Below are 16,727 nucleotides of genomic sequence, written 5' to 3' on the forward strand. Positions count from 1 at the left end.
TCAGCAGACTGCCAGAAAACGCAGCCAAAAATCTCAAACACTTTTTAAACCAGGAAATGAGATTAGCAACAATCAGATCACACTATTACTATGTTATTTTGAGAGACTATTAAAGGTACTGACCTAAACATCAATTACCCTTCTGCCTTACATGTATACAAATAGATGTCTTGAATTCCAGGATTTGGAAAACACAGCTGGTGATTCTGATTATTCAACAATACATTACATTCAAGAAAAAAATCAGAACCCACTTCCTGGTAGCAAAACAGAACAAAGTCTACATTTCCCACTCAAGTGTTGCCACTTAGCTATTTAAGAGACAGAGATAAGCTCAGTCAATAACTCTGTGGGTTTTTTTCGTAAGATTTAAGGCCTTTTCTTATCCTTTCATGGCTAATTCTTGCTGTCTTAAGTGTGGCTGAAATAAATTCAAAGTAAATCAAAGCAATATATGTACACAGAGACAGATTACCTGACGCCTCCAGAACTCTCACCTACAAATCAACTCATTGTCACAGCTCTTGATTTTGAAAATAGTGGCAGGTTAAATATGAGTTTTGAAGGAAGCAGCCACATGGAACATTGTATCTCCATTTTAACCTTTCTTAAGGTACTCTATGAAGTCAGCTGTGTCAGTGCCATACACGAGAGAGATTAAAGATTTATTTTTTCTACATCCATAGACATTCATTTTTAGTGCAATTAAACTGCTCTCATGGATCGATGAGCACAGATAACTGAAAGTAAAGCAAGAGCATCCACAAGCTCTTTTCATTAAGTACATAACCAAATATTATTTGTTAGGCTGATACACAAAATGCATCTAAAGGTTCTCACTTTGTTCGAAAACCTGAGGGACAGACAGAACATGTGACCTTTTGAGAGATAAGGACGTACAACCGAAGAATTCAGGAGCAAACAAGTCAGTCCTTGTTACTGCTATGAGGTTTGACTCTAATCTAATTTCTACAGGTGAACCTGTAATGAAAATATAAAACCAACAGAGGTGGTATCCATTAGAATCAGGCCTTCAGCAATAATAGTCACAAAATAAACCCAAAAGAAAAGCCTAAATACTCTGGATGCGTATAGGCAACTCCTATTTCCAAACCTTTGTCAAGTTGGTAGTTCTTCTAAATCATCACACAATCAAGAAATTAAGCAGGTACTACCCTTTAGCGAACAGAAAAAGTAATGAGTGTAGAGAGAAAGTAATTTGTGTTTTTTTGTTGTTATTTTTGTTTGTTTTTAATCCAGCTCCTGACTTTTTTTTCCTGTGTTACTTAAAATATTGTTAACACTAGTTGCAACACAAAGATCTGCTTCTATACTAACAATATATATATATATACACACACACACACACTCAAACACATAACAATATTTTTCTCATTGAAACAAGGACATCTTGAAGTTCCTTCATCAACCAAAAGTTTTAATGTTTGGAGAACATGAATTTGGACTCCGGCATTCCCTTCTGACTCCATCCCAAAATTTAATCAATTCTTGCATAGAGCTATCTTTAAAGGTCTATGCATTTAAAAAAAAAAAACTAACAAAAAAACACTTTTTATTGTGTACAGATCTTGCATGAACAGCCTTTATACCTGGGATAATGACAGTGGAATCAGCAGAGAAAGCACAAAGCACCACAGCTGTACAGTACATAAACCATGGTGTCCTTTTAATGAAACTTATGATAGCTCTATTTTTTCATTAAAAACAAAACCCACCTCCGTAAAATCTAGAACAGCAGTTTGCTAATTTTCAGACAATCCTGGTGAAAAAAGGTACATATTTTAGCTGATTTTGCATATTTCTTACATGTGAGTACTAGCAGAGTTTAAACTAATTACCACCATTTGCATTAATAGACTTTACACACTTAAATCCCACAAAGAGAAGTGAGACTATTTCCCTCAGCTTCCATTATTCACTGTTTTAACTACTAAAAATGTGCCTGTTTCACTGCCACTGCAAATATCACTGTACTAGACAAACGGCTGCAGCTATTCCAGCGTTAGAAATCTCCAGAAGGGGCATCCTATTCAGCTATATCCTCCGAAGGTATTCACACTAACTGTGAATGGCATGGAGGCCAAGACAAGGTTAGGACACCGATCTACCAATGACTCATTAATGGCTCTGAGCCACATTTGCAAGTTTGCTCTCAACACGCTGTGGCCAAAATGTCTATTCAGGTTTTCAGAATGATTGGTAATTTCAAATTTCAGGTGTAGGAAGAGACTATCAGGTCTTACATCTCTAATTATCATAAAGATAAGATTCTACTTTTCAGAAAAGGAGGACTGTAGCTGACAGGGTAATCGCAATGAACAATACAATTACTTGTTTTGGTCTTCTGTCCCTTAACAGTTGCTCATTAAGAGCCTTGATGCTAGTAAAAACTGTGTCAACATTTTCCAGTAACACAGAGCAGTAGCTTTCCAGTCACTGACTATTTTGACATTTCTAGCCGCAAGAAAAAAAAAAAAGGCAACATTTCAATGTCTGTTGCCTGTAAGGGATACAGAGAGTGGACGATCTGTTTCTTCTTGCACATTGCTTTCAAGGTTTATCAACTGGCTAATGCACAAAGAGGGGAAAAAAGAAGCAAAACATGCAAGGAAATCGGAAAGAGAATATGACAGAGAAGGTTATCTCCTAGCATAACACTCTGGACAAATAGGGTCGCAAGGAATACAAAGCATTGACCCCAATGCCTTTCTCCCTTCAAAAAGAGGAGCAGATGTGGACAGAGAATTGCCACTGCTAGGTACCCTTTGTATATCATATATAGATTACAGACAATATCTTCCACAGGATAACATGCAAACGTGGTCTCCACAATGTTCCTTGTGAAGAAGTAACGTGAAGGACATGTTTTGTGACTCTACACTGAGCAATATACTGTAATCAGAAGACAACAAAAACCCAAAGGAAGAAGGTGCGGTGATTACCACCACCATATGTCCTGCATACCTCAGTGTGGAAACGGCAGAAGCAAGCCTTGCACCAGCTGCATTCTGCATCTGCCTCCTGTCACTGGGCAGCCCCAGACCCACCTCTTAACCTGCCTGGGCTACAGCTTTGCTACATTTAAGACACAGACACCAGATTAACTTGTTTAACTCTTGGGGTAAATGCTTGCATGGAAAGCGCTACAGAGAAGCTGACAGTGGGTCAATAACATGTAAACATGTACTAAGTCTCCTGCCACGGCACTTCAAATGCTAGCTTACCCCCTTAAACATGCAGATTTGTGGAAAGGCAACAAGAGGCTACCTGAAGCTTGGTTTCTTCGCACTGCTATATATTTTTTTTTTTCATCATCTTTTCCAGTAGTCCAGAGCATTTCAGTCATTTCAGAGCATTTTCAGGCTACCCTGGCCTGTTTCTTTGCGGTTCCCTTGATGTTTTCACAGACTTGGACAAAGAAATTACTCAAATACATAAAGTGTTTTTCTGCCACAATTACTGATACTAAACAATGCCATATAACGTAATTCTTCCACTATGGCCTTATTCAGTATGACCAAAGGAAATAAAACCCAATCCACAGAGCGTTTTCTTTCAAAATGGTTTTCAAGCTTATCTATACAATTCTATACAAGGAATAGAATTTACCTAATACAGAAAAGTTGCTCCACAGAGAGACCCCAAGGGGCAAGTAAAAGCAAGAAAGCAAACAAAATAATCCCTGACAAAATACTTTCTAACATATTTAGTTCTCACACTGCAACTCCACCTGCACATATAAAAAAAAAAGATATCCATGGAAATCAACATATTATTCGGTATCTGTTAGTTTATTGATAATAAATATACAATTATTCATTTAAAGAAAGATCTGATGTCCAGTTAACATCTAACTGAACATAATTTTAAGACAAAAATCAGTATGACATCTAAAGGATTACAGTCTTATGACGACTGTTGTATTTACTGTTAACTTTCTAATCTTACTTTCTTGACCACAACAGTACAGGTTCTTCACACAGGTTAGACAGTGGTAGACATCAGCCATTCCATACCATTAAACAAAAAGTGTTAGTAAGACGACATAGCATTTGAGATAAATTCTCACATGTGGCAAGTCACCAAAGCTTCACTGACTCTGTCACAGCAAGCAATAAGGGTTTTGGTTCTCCAGGCACAGGTATATTTGACAGATAGCTCTGCTACAATGGTGGCCTTATCAATCTCTCCAGTACCATGACTACCTGCTCTTCTCAGATACAGCTCATTGCTGTCACTCTTCTTAACATTCTCAAGTCACCAAATAGTTCAGGGGTGACCCTATTTATTTTGCTGCACAGTAGTCCAGGTATGGGTGCCATTTATACATTGACTACCAGCAGCAGAAATAGATGTACCACTCTCCTCCTTTCTGATTAACTTTGGCTAAAAGCTAGGTTATGTATGGGGAAGAAAAAAAACACAACACCATGATGGGAACGAGTGCTAATGATGAGTACTAATGTGTTACAAGGAACTCAGCATCTGTACCTTAAGTCTTAAAAATTTGGCTCACTTAACAATCCAGTTTCTACTTGAAACACTAAGCAACCATGGTCAAAGAGGAAGAAAAGAAGTGAGTCCAGCTATGACAATGCAGCTATGGTGCCTATTCAACAGCTAATTCGCTGCAAAGACCTATAAGCAGATATTGTATCTCTGGCAAAACAACAAGCTGCACCATCTATTCATTCAGTCTCCAGTTTAACAGAAATGTTAGAGGTGCAATGACACTACCAAGGCCTCTTTAGTCCTCACAAACACGTTATAAAGGCTTCCCATCAATGTATCACCCGAAGTACTATTATTAGCTTAGCTTTAATATAGCATAGAAATTAAGAATGGCTGCAGCTAGAAAAAGCCTATGTCGATGTTACTTGTCTGACAGCTGCAGGCTTATTTTCAACACATTAAATAACTCAAAAATGACTCAGCCAGCTATTCACTGACATCAACCCCTGCACAGCTGAGTAAGTAATGTTAAGGGCCTGTAAATGGAAGGAAATCCTATTATGAATGCCAGGAGGGGCATCGGTCTTTTCTTCCAAGCCACTGCTCCCTGTGAATGAGGAGAACAGCACTAAGAAACAAACACAAAGACTGATTTCCAGCAGCTACAGTACAGCCACACATTCTTCAAAGGTGTGGACACTGGGGGAAAGCTCTGAGAGACTTCAGAGCTGCTGAAATACAAAAGTTTTCAGAGGCAAATCTTACAACTTAAAACTTCTACTGCAAAAGACTCAGAGAAAGAATACAAGGTAAACAACACCTAGCCATTCAAGCTTCTTGCAGGTTTTGGCTTTTTAATTTGCTTTTGCCGTTTTCTTCCTTCAGGTCCTAACACTTTGCATGCAGTCAGCCCACAGCGGGACAAGCTGAGCTCTGCACAATTCAGCCATCGGTCTGTTGCTGAGCAGCCTATGCTGAAAACTATCTTTCATGGAGAGAAGTATGTAATATTCCTAGAATTTCCCAGTCTGTTATGCCTTCCTCTGCTGGATAAAATGCATCCAGAAATCCAGAAGATGCCTTAGATGTCCTCAAATAGGCAAAAAAAAAAAAAGTGGAGTAAATGGATACAAAAAGAGAAACTTCCAGTCACCACAAAATGTCCTGCCAAAGAATGTTTGGCAAAGACTGTTATTGAGGTCCATGTAAGCGTAAGCAGATCCTTTCTGTCACTCCAGTGACTGAGAAGAGGGAGCAAAAAGAGGATGAAGGAGGGCTTACAGAAGGGAATATCCTCCTTGCAGGAATGGCAGCTAGTCTGAGCTAACCCAAAAATGCTAGAGCAGTCAAACTCAACTCAAAGCAAGTTAATCTGATTCCATTCTGGTTTTGCCTTAGCACAAATCCTTTGATTCTGCCTTTGAGTTGCATTATTTTCAATGAGCAGGGCTCAGATTATTTCTGCCCTTTAAAAAAGGACTGAACTGAGCTGAAAGTAACTACATTGGGTATTAGTACAAGTTGAGCAATGGAAAAGTTTTAATTCATATTTATCATAGTAAATTAAAACAATGTAAAAACATCTGAAGATACACAAATTAGTAAATGTCTTGTTTCCATGCTGATTGCATCTCGGGCTAATGAAGGGTTTTTCTTCTTCTTAACTGTCCTGAAATGTTTGCTTTGTCCTCCCTTCTTTGAATTTCTCTACAGTATTGCTACAATGATCATCTGTCCTAGAGGCTGCTGGACAGATCGAGCATGCTTTGGGTATAATTTTCAGGTGACAACAACTAGATTTTAATCAGGAGAGTTCACACGAGCACCACTACAAAACTTGACGGACTGAACGGCAGCTCAGTGATACGCTAATAAGGGGAATGCAGCAGCTCATCATATCAGCAGCGTCTGCCATCAGCCCTGTCACACAGCATGTACCTGCAGGCCACCAAACTGGCCTTTATACTATTTTCCTTATTAACTGCAGAACAAGAGAGCTACCCAGACAGCCCAGGGAGAGCCCTATCTCTTTATAAAAGCACTTAAAAAAATAAAAAAAAAAATAAAAAAAATAAATCTCTTCAGAGGATTACATGTTTTATAATGACATTATTTCTCCACCAAAAACAACCTGACAGCACCATTTCCTCATTACAGAAATAAGACACTAACTGCATATTCCCTCTGCTCTCACTGCAAGAATTGCTTTCTTCCAGTGCTCACACAGAGCTTGAGCTTTATTTACACCCGTAAAAATGAAGAGCATTTCATTTCACGATTATCTGAACCACACTGAACATAATTCACGTAACAAAATAAATAACAGCCATAGTCTCACTCATGCTTCAAATTTTGCTGTATCTTACATGAAGTAACATCATAAGATGTCTCTGGGCAAGACACATTCAGACTCTCAGATTGCTCCCCATTTACCACTAGAGGCCAGCAGTTCACCTGCTGGTGCTGCAGAGTGTGCACAACTGGCAGGAATTCAGTTCCCACTTCCACCTGCTAAACCAGGCCAAAACAGGCTAGAAATACATACCGTCCTACCTTACAAATAAAGGATTGGTCCCCTTGGTCATAAGGAATAGTATATATTGGGAGAGGGAAGTAACTTAGACAAACATAAATTTAAGAGAAGCATATGGACACATACACAAATCTTTAAAGAAAAAAATTAAAACTATTGCAAGGAAATTTAAGGAGTCCAAGATTTTTTCCCCAAAAGGTGTAAATCCAAGGAAGGGTACTAGTTTTTCCAAATCCTAATATGCTGTCTCTGAAATTAATATCTATGTCCCTGGATGGATCATTTAACATTTTCAGCCCTTCCCTCTAGCTACAATATGCTACCTAAAAGGCAGACTCAAATAAAGGACTTGATATCTCAATCTAGAATATCAACTTGGAGACAATCCCTACTTTAGAAAACAGCAGGCAATAATCACGTCCGTTCAGATATCCAAAGTAGTAAAGACGTTCAAAATATCTTTAGCATATTTGCCTCTATTTCTTTTGAAGACTTTTAGTTCTGCATACAGGAGTAAGCAAGGGTTACTAACACCTTTAACATACAGCTACTGCTTCAGTGTCTAAAAATTCTAGACTTAGATATTGACTCTCTTCTTTTGCAGCCACCTCCCATGGATTTTATAATTTAAGAGCACTACAAGAAAACCACATGAAAATAATGAGATTAAGCTGTTCATTGACAACTTCTAATATTAAAATAATAATAATTTCTAGAGAAGATGGATTCGTCTAATGAAGAAAGCCAAAGGTATAGTCTCCCTAAGCAGCAAACAAACTGGAAAACATGAGCCTACCAATTTCTTTCCCGTATTTCCACCTACCTCCAGAGCAGTGGCTAAGACCACAATGCAGATACACAGATACTGCTCACACATAAATATCTTCAAAGCAACAACACAGCTTTTCCTTGAAAATAGAACATCCTCTTAAGCACATCTACACTGTTAAGTGAAAAAAGATATCCCATGTATTGATGCCTACCTTAGGGAGGTTCAGTATCTCTGAGAGGCTGGTGCGTAACCAGCCAGGAAGACAGCCCATCGTGCTCTTCAAGAGCTAGGAAGCATTAGTGGCTGCAATAGGTCAAATTCAGGAGACACTTCAAACTCGAAGAAAATAATCGCTAAGACTTAAAAACAGCTATTTGCACTATCTCACTGTAAGCAAAACAACAAAGCACATGTGAAAATAGCAGCTACAGGCTACCCATCAGTCTCAGAAAAGCCCCAACCACCAGATCCTCAGGTTCCTATAACGAGCAACACTCCCCTCAATACAATCTAATTGCATCAATTTATACCAGCAGTGAATCTAGCACCTGTTTTTTTTTCTAACTCTCTGTTAGCAGCTGGGATAATTCTGTTAAACCTGTGCCTTAGCACAGTTCAGCTGCAGGTCATTCTGTTTCAAAGAAAACAAAGATGATAATTTTGGAGAAATGGTTGCCTGAAATTTAATAAAATACTCATTAGGAAATTCAGGCTGCTTGTACCCTTGAGAAAATTTATTAAGCCTAGCATTAGGACCCTCAAATCATTTCTCTCTGCAACATAAAAACAGGCCTGTTTCTCTGATGCCTTCATTTTACATTGTCACTGAGTTAGAAGAGTAAGAGGGAATTTGGAGCTTTACCTCTCAGTTTTAGAGGTCATTAAACAGCTTTGAGGACAGTGGAGAATCATGACCCAAGACTACCAAAATTATTTTTTAAAGGGACACAACCTCCTAAAAGGGGGCAATTCAGCACCACTGAATCCTTCCCTGCTTTTCCCACAGATTCTCTCATTATATGATATCTGCACACCCAGCAAGAGGGAGGGTAAAGTGATTATATTTACCAAAAGAATTTTTGAAGGCTGGTGAGAAGAGTCTCTTCCAGCAGCAGCAAAAGAAGTGCAGGAGAGGGCATGGCAAAGACAGGGCTCAAAATCTGTAGTGTTATCAGTGAAACTTCGTCTATGTGTCAGCTGAGAATCTGTGCTCCAGAACTAAGGAAATAGGGAGGGAGTATCTGTAACTCCCTAGTAAGTAGTCAACTTAAAGGAGGACATACTTCAGAGATAGTTAGTAAGTACACTTTAGTCCAGTAATTGCAGCATTCTTATAGCAGTAAATAGATTACTAAAAAGCAACAGCAATTCTGGAGAAAATGTGATTATGGGAATGGAAGTTCTCATCTACCTATTTTGCGTTATTTAGCACGTATTTTCCTCAAGAGTTGTACATGACCTGAATTTTCAAAGAGGAGATGTACCTGCTTTACCAAACCTAGGGAGAAACAGACGGTTGGAGAGACTTGTCCATTAACATGTAGCACAGCAGTTTGCAGATATACAGATCGGCTTGATTAAATGAATTAATTACTCTCATCTCAAAGACTTTAACATCAGGTTTTCTTGACTGGCATTTAGTTTGCTCAAGAGGTCCAACACTTAGTATTAAGTCCAGAGCTTTTATGCATGCTGGAGACCTACTACTTCACAAACTTAAAACCGACATGCCTAACAATATAGAAGAAAACAGCAGGTATGAGATAACAACATATAATGCATCTATCATTCCTAGCAAAGTCTTGGCAATAGCAAAAAGTCTATTTGCGTTCCATAAAATAAAATAAAATAAAAACTGTGATAGTGTAGGTCCGTTGAACATACTACAGTATCTTAATTTTTTTACTATAAATTTGCTGCATTAGTATGCTATACTGAAATAGTCCACCTCTTTTAAGATACCTCACTCAGCTGTCACAACCTAACCTCTTATAATCTCAAAAGATTTGTTTCATATTATGGTCACTGCTCTGAAGACTGTAGTGGTGGGCTCAGATTGTGAAAAGCATGTTTCTCCTTTTCCACTAAAGAAAGTCCATCAACTCACAGCAGTATAAGAGAAGAAAGAGATCTGAAGTGATCCAAACCCTGCCTTACAATACATGCAAACTGACAGGTGTGGCTGGGTATAGCTGGTAGAAAATATAGTACGCTGTGCAATTACTAACTTGCTGTTTGTCTCGGGAAAAGGGAATAGTGTAATCAGTAAATCTGAGTTTTATTGATCTAGACAGCAATGTTGCCTCTTCAGAAACCTGATGAAAATGCCAACACAAAGCCCATCAATACATGTTCTGCTGTTTACTGGGAGAACTGAAAGGGGTCACCAAATGTGCTGTACAGAATGCACTTCACCTGTAGGCACATTAGAGATTCTCACAGTTTGCCTCCACTAAAAAGACTTCAAAAAGAAAAAGAAAGGAAGAAAAAGGAAAAAAAAAACGAAGAAAGGAAGAAAAAGGAAGATCTGTACAAGTCTACCTTCAATACTCTGTGTCAACAGCGAAAGACTCAGCAGTTCGTACACTGAACAGTGAGAATATATGCCTAAGTAACTAAGGAACTAAAGGTTGAGAGCCAGGTCTATTAACTGGAATGCAATCAGCACTCTGCAAGCCATCCATGATTCAGTCACACATGGTGTGTGACCTGCCTCAATTCCCTCTACCTTTCTCTGTGTCTCCTTTTCCATGAAAAATTGCTTTCCAGCACCTGACCCTCACTTTTGCCAGGGGTTGGATACAAATCTTTAGCATGTTTTGATATCTTTATTTGAACAACCTGGAGGGAGGGAGGGAAGACCCCGTCAATAAACAGCAAAGTATGTAATGTTATGCAAAAGGAAAAAATACGCAGGAGAAGGCACTGCTCTGTAATGGAGTGAATACTCCATTTGCATACTACAGCTTGCTGTTTTACCAGTGAACTTGGTACAAAGTCACTTGCAAACCTTTTGCTTGAAGGGAAACCATAACTAATGGCATCTGCAACAAGAACTGTGCAGCATTCACTGAATTGCAAAGCACAGCTTCATACATCTTTAACTCCCACACAATAGATCACCAGTGCCTCTCTGGTTCAACTTGTCTCCAGCGTGCCACTTAGACTTCAAATCAGGGAGGTTGTTAAGTGACAAGTCAGCCAAGCGACAAAAGAACCAATATCAATATACATAATGCAACAAAACCAAGTGAACTTGGGTCATCTTGCTTACAACAGCGTGGTTTTCCATCCCTTGAGAAATCAGGATGCTCTCAATCTAACAAGGCTTTGCCCCATCAGGGGAAGGGGAGGAAGGAAATGCTACAGTTTTGCAAAAAGTCTAGTTCAGATACTTACAAAGGGGAATGGATATCAAGGAAACGAGAAATAAATAATTAAAATGGGGCCTGTGACCAAATGGAGAATTGAACCAACATTTTTTCATACCACGAGCAGTAAGAAATTGTTAACTTCAAGACTCAGAGGATCTATTTCAAGGATTTATACTGCATGCTTCATAGCATTTTCCTTTCTCATGGTGTTTTTAACTCTACAATATATAACCGGATTGTAAACATAAATGGTGCAATTCATACTGCTCGTCTTATCTGAAAAAAACTCATAAGCAGTCTTGAATTCAAGTTAAACAAATGGACATATAAAATAAAAATACATTAAGTAAATCATAACCTCTGACTGAAAGAACCATGGAACTGAATTCTGAATGTGTGTGTCACTCACTAACCCCAGAAGCCCAGCAGACCTCAGGAGGTCGCCAGTCCAGGTTTCTGCTCAAGCAGACCAGGCTGGGGGCAGAGGTAATGATTAGAACTGCTCTTTAAAAATAAATTGTAAAATATACTGTAAAATAAGTCATTAGTTCATGTAACATCTTTTGAATAATGCAGAGAACTTAAACCAGCTTGTGTCTGGTTCATCACCATTAGACAATACATGCTGCAATGTACAACCACTTATCTATTTACTGATTTGTATTAGTAATATACCCAAAGGTAATAAACTAAACCTTTATTTTGTGGGTTGATTATATCACCGGACTAGTACGAAGCAGGTAAATATGCTCCAGGCTTTCTGGGCCAATATTTCTAGTCCGCTTATAAATAGCATTCATGAAACACTTAGACCAAAAAAAAAATAAATCTGACAGGATATATTTTTTAAGAACCATATTTCAATCACTGAATGAATATCATGTTCACGTTCACAGAAAAACAGTTGCACTTCTTTAACAGGCAGCTTTAATGAGGCTATTTCCATAAAAATGCTTGATTTTCAGTTTCAGACCACTCCAATGCCCTCCCTCAACTCCCTTGTTAGGCATCTTATTAAAAAGAACTATTACGGAAAACATTCATTATTTTATCTACCTGTTTCTTATTCCAGGACCATTCCCTAATAGTACCCTTGCTCATTTCCAATAAAACTCTCCTACAGAATCAATCCCTTGCTGATAAACAGACACACAAACAACACACTCATTTCAAAGCACATGGATTAACCTGTGTATTGTGAAACAGTCTAATTTTGCTTACAACCTTTTCCTACTGCTTCTCATAACAGAAGCTTAAAACCAGCCCTCACTATTGGCAGCACTTTAAACTACTTTCCATGTCTAAATGACACTAAGAAAGGCAGTGAAGAAACAGAGACCCGAATTCAAGCTCTTCTGGAAGAGCCCCCACTGAACAGCCGACCAGGAATGTAAACACATTACAATACTCCTTTAATTCATCTAGAAAAAAATAAGACACCTTTTCTCAGGCTATAAAATTAATACAGTCATTATATATATTACTGCATTTTACAATTTAACATTGCCGCTCTGATTCATAAGCAATACAGGAAGGACAGAGAAAACTAAGAACTCTGCCAGGCCTAGTCAGGACTGTTTTGGATTATTTTCAGGAGTGTGCAATTGCTTTCAGAGCACTGAATTGCCTGCCCATCATTGCTGAAGATGTTGCTTCAAGAACAGGAAAATTCACAGTGGTTTTAGTCCTTTTATCTCAGCAGAGGTCACCCTGAAAGCTGCACTGAGGAAACAAAACAGAACATGATGTAATAAGCCTAGCTATTTAGAAGGAAAAGCCCCAAAACCTTGAAACAAAGTCTTCAGCAAAAGATTTCTGTGTGCCCTGTGGCACATACAGCCAGCAGCAATTTATGGCTTTAAAAAAAAAAAAAAAAAAAAAAAAAAAAAAGAGCTAATGGAAGGCTTCAGATAAACTGCATTTTGCTGTAAAACTGTGACTTCATTTGCTTGGAAAATATCTACTCTTCTCATTTATAAATTAAGACATGGAGAGGTTGCTCTCCCGCTCCTCTGGTAATGACTAATTTTTGTGCATTCCATTTTATTCCCCAGTTCCCAAATGCAATTGTGCAAATGCTTAACCTTATGCGCTGAACTGAAGTCAATGGCATCATGCACATACTTAATGCCAAACATGAACAGCTTAAACTTTTTACCGAACCAGAACATAGAAACCAACCTGAAATTCAGATCTCCAGTCTTCCAGTTCTTGAATTCCTACTGATGCCAGGCACTGCATGGCTAGGGGACTATAAGGAATGCTGTCCTTAACATCCATCTGGGAGACAGAGTGACTGAACAAAGAACTGAGAAAGGAGCCCAGGACCTGCAGCTCCTCTTCATTCCAGACTAAGTCTTTAGTTTCTTAGACCTGCTTGGTAATAGAGTCGTTTGTTAAGCTGCTTCAGTACATGTGAATTTATATCTTGCTCCAGACCTTTGTGGAAGCTGCTTGAATTAAGCCCAATGTAAGCGTCATGAGAAACAGAGTACCAGAAATGTATCAGAGGTTCCTTAGGCCAATTTCTTACTGATTTTTACAGGACACTCTTGAAAAGTTGAAAACCCAACAAAGAAACAACAGACATGGACAAGCAGTTTATCTTTAATAACTGAACACTTTTAAAAATGTGTTCGCCTAACTTTAACATGTAAACGTATGAAAATGCATACTGCATATGCACTTGTATAAAGCTACTTGACATGCAAATACAACTGAGACAATGAGTAGCAATCATTCCCAGCAGAGTCCATGGAAGGAGATGCCCAGCACCTGTGGGAGATGAGGCTCACTATCCACAGCATCATCTCCCTGGAGCTCCAAGAGACTGACACGCCTTTTTCCATGGTTTTATGCTCCAGAACTAGGGAGAGCATATGCCTTTTCCAAATAGTGAAACCTGGCCTGAGCAGGTATAAGGAGCATGAAACAGGACCCTTTCTTTAGCAGCAGCTTCAAGACACAATGTGCAGTGACACAACGCAATAAGGTGTCACAGCAGCAGCATTTAAGCAGGTCTGAAATATCCAAATGTAAGTCAATTCACACTTAATATGAGCTTAAGATTCATAAGCTAGCAAAGATTTTGAAAATTAAAGTATTTTCCAAATATTGTTTTCCAATAGATAGACCAAATCTTTCAGTCTTAGCAGAAGCATAACTTTACCACATTTCAGCTCAAAGACTTGTCCGTAACTAACCAAATACCAGCACCTCTTCTCCCTTTCTTTTACTGAAAAATCTTTTGTTGTTGTTGTTGAGGAAACATGTATAAGGAAAACATTTGAATCCCTACTGAGAAAAGTGCAGAGCATTTCACTTTCATACAAAAACATGGGCAAATCAGGCTTATTTCTTTTAAAGAATTATCAATCACCTCGATGCTGTTGTCACACCAGGCCAAGGAATAAACTAATTTTACCGCGTTGAGACTCAGGAATGTCTTTCTTTGAGCACAGAACTTTTCTGAACACACTGCAGCTCTGCTAACAGCCACCAACCCTCAAGTGGAAGCCCTTGGAGAGGTATTACCCTGAAAGCCATTTATCTTTTACTTCAATTTGCAAGCAAACACCAACACAGAGAGCCATTAGAGAACAAGTGCTCTCTGGATGCAGAAAATCAATGGAGGAAAATTAAAAATCAACAAAGCTCTCACATACAGCCTCCTAAATGAAATGGCCTGTGATCCAGTCAATCCTTGTTAAGAGGAGAGTAAAATAAATTCTTAATCAAAGATGAGCTCTAACGACACTGCTTATCATATTTATATTGCATATTATACATGTCTAGCTATATTCTATGCTGGGAGGAAATAATCTGATTTTAAGAAATGTTCACAGTGCCCAAAATAATTAAGAAACTATTTTCAACACTCAAGTTCTAGTGACGGACAAAAGGTTTAGGCTTGTGATAACGTGTAAATGAAATTATAGGGAAACAAATAAACATAGCAGAAGTTTTGTACAACTTCTCACTAAACGCCCCTTTGCTCAGATGTGAAAAAGTAAATCCACATAATTTACTTAAAAAAAAAAAAAAGGAAACAAGCAACAAAAAAAAACCTGCCTGTTATGTTCTTCTATGTTGTTCACAGCCATGGAAAAGCCAAAAGTGAAAAAAGTAAAAATATTTAAGAGCGTTGTCTACCTGCTGTCTCACCTACTGATCACTGCCACCCACAAGCCACCTGAACCACTCATCCTGTGACCAAGTATTGATACGATGATGTCAACAGAATGCAATCTCACATGTACAAACCACTCTATTACCTTGATCATTTTAATTAACACAGAACCACAGAGGTATGCTGATGAAATAGGAGGTCATTCATTCAGGCAATTATTAGCCATCCTAATATAAAAATTTCTTCATGATAAATCAGGCACAACTAAGTGGTTTCATCCAACATGTATTGAGATATTCTATATTGATTGATTTCATTTTTCTTTATTATTTCTGTATATAGAACAGGTCAGTCTTTCTACTTTCCACTACTAATTACCTTCCACAGGAAGAAGACAGAAGATGAAAGGGTTTTCTTTAATCCTTAATTTCCATTATAAACATGATTTCTGTGAGGTTAAAAGGTATTCTGAGGTTAAAAAAAATATATATCAGAAATGAAAAGCCTCACACCTAAGGCATCTCTTCTCATTTGCCTACACCCTGTTCAGCACATTGTACTAGAAGGATGGGTTAAGAAAGTAAGCACGGCAGTTTTGATTCAGGTGAAGCAAAACATAAACAGGTTCAGGGCTCTAAGTTTTTTTTTTTTTTTTTTTTTTACCTTTTACGGGTTGTTGCAATTGCTTCTAAGTGGATTTGACAAAAGTACTGCATTACTCCATGCTAACAATTGGTTTGCAATAGCACTAGTAGATGTGTTCAAGCAATGAAGCTGTTAATTACTCCAGAAGACTGGAAAAGTCTGAGCCTTTGATACCAACATAGTTACGTATTTTCCATTAATGAATGGGTCATAGCCCCAGCTGAAGCTCTTCCACTAAATCATCCACAGTTAGGTGTTGTGAAAGCAGCCTCTGCTTCCACCCTCAGCCAGCTCAGTCTAGGCAGAATATGGTTTCTCTGCCTAATCCTCTGCTTCTGTGGTTCGGGCTCTGCTGTTAAACTTCTTTACCACGCACCTTTTACTCAGACAATAATGGAATTACAGGTCTATCCAAAGCAAATAACCCCTCAACATACTTTTATGTATGTTACCTCTTTTGACCAAGCCACTTTCACCAGCAACAAATGAAGTCCCTCATGAAATTGCTCAGCCTTGTAGAAACCATATGGACTTTAAAAACCATTTCACACACCTTTCATGTTTATTTTGTGCAAGGACTGTCTACTCTCCATAGTGTTTTCAAGCCGCCAGGCATAAAAAGTCTCTAGTCATTACCATCTCTTCTTTATCAGTGTGAGGGTGCTAAAAGCGTGGGCATCATTGACATGTTCTACTGCAAAATACAAACCTGAAGGGTCACAAGTAACAGTTCTTTTAGAAATCACGAAGACAGATGGCATGGATATCTGAACATGACAAATTTAGGACTACGTACATCTG

The 16,727-nt window shown here is 38.4% G+C and overlaps 1 protein-coding gene across 13 annotated transcripts in view; it reads right to left on the reverse strand.

The window, feature by feature from the left end:
- SORCS2 (sortilin related VPS10 domain containing receptor 2) overlaps nucleotides 1-16,727 on the reverse strand; it is a 544,650-nt gene that overhangs the window by 201,898 nt on the left and 326,025 nt on the right. The window contains exon 1 of one of the 13 annotated variants that reach the window (XM_048081306.2): nucleotides 7,990-10,305. The exons of the other annotated variants lie outside the window; for them this stretch is intronic. Within the exon in view, the coding sequence (XP_047937263.2) occupies nucleotides 7,990-8,049 (60 nt within the window). The 5' untranslated portion in view covers nucleotides 8,050-10,305. Of the gene's footprint in view, nucleotides 1-7,989; nucleotides 10,306-16,727 lie in introns of those variants that run through there. 13 annotated transcript variants of the gene reach the window in all.

The sequence above is a fragment of the Anser cygnoides genome, chromosome 4, assembly GCF_040182565.1.
Source record: "Anser cygnoides isolate HZ-2024a breed goose chromosome 4, Taihu_goose_T2T_genome, whole genome shotgun sequence".
In the NCBI taxonomy this organism is placed as follows: domain Eukaryota; kingdom Metazoa; phylum Chordata; class Aves; order Anseriformes; family Anatidae; genus Anser; species Anser cygnoides.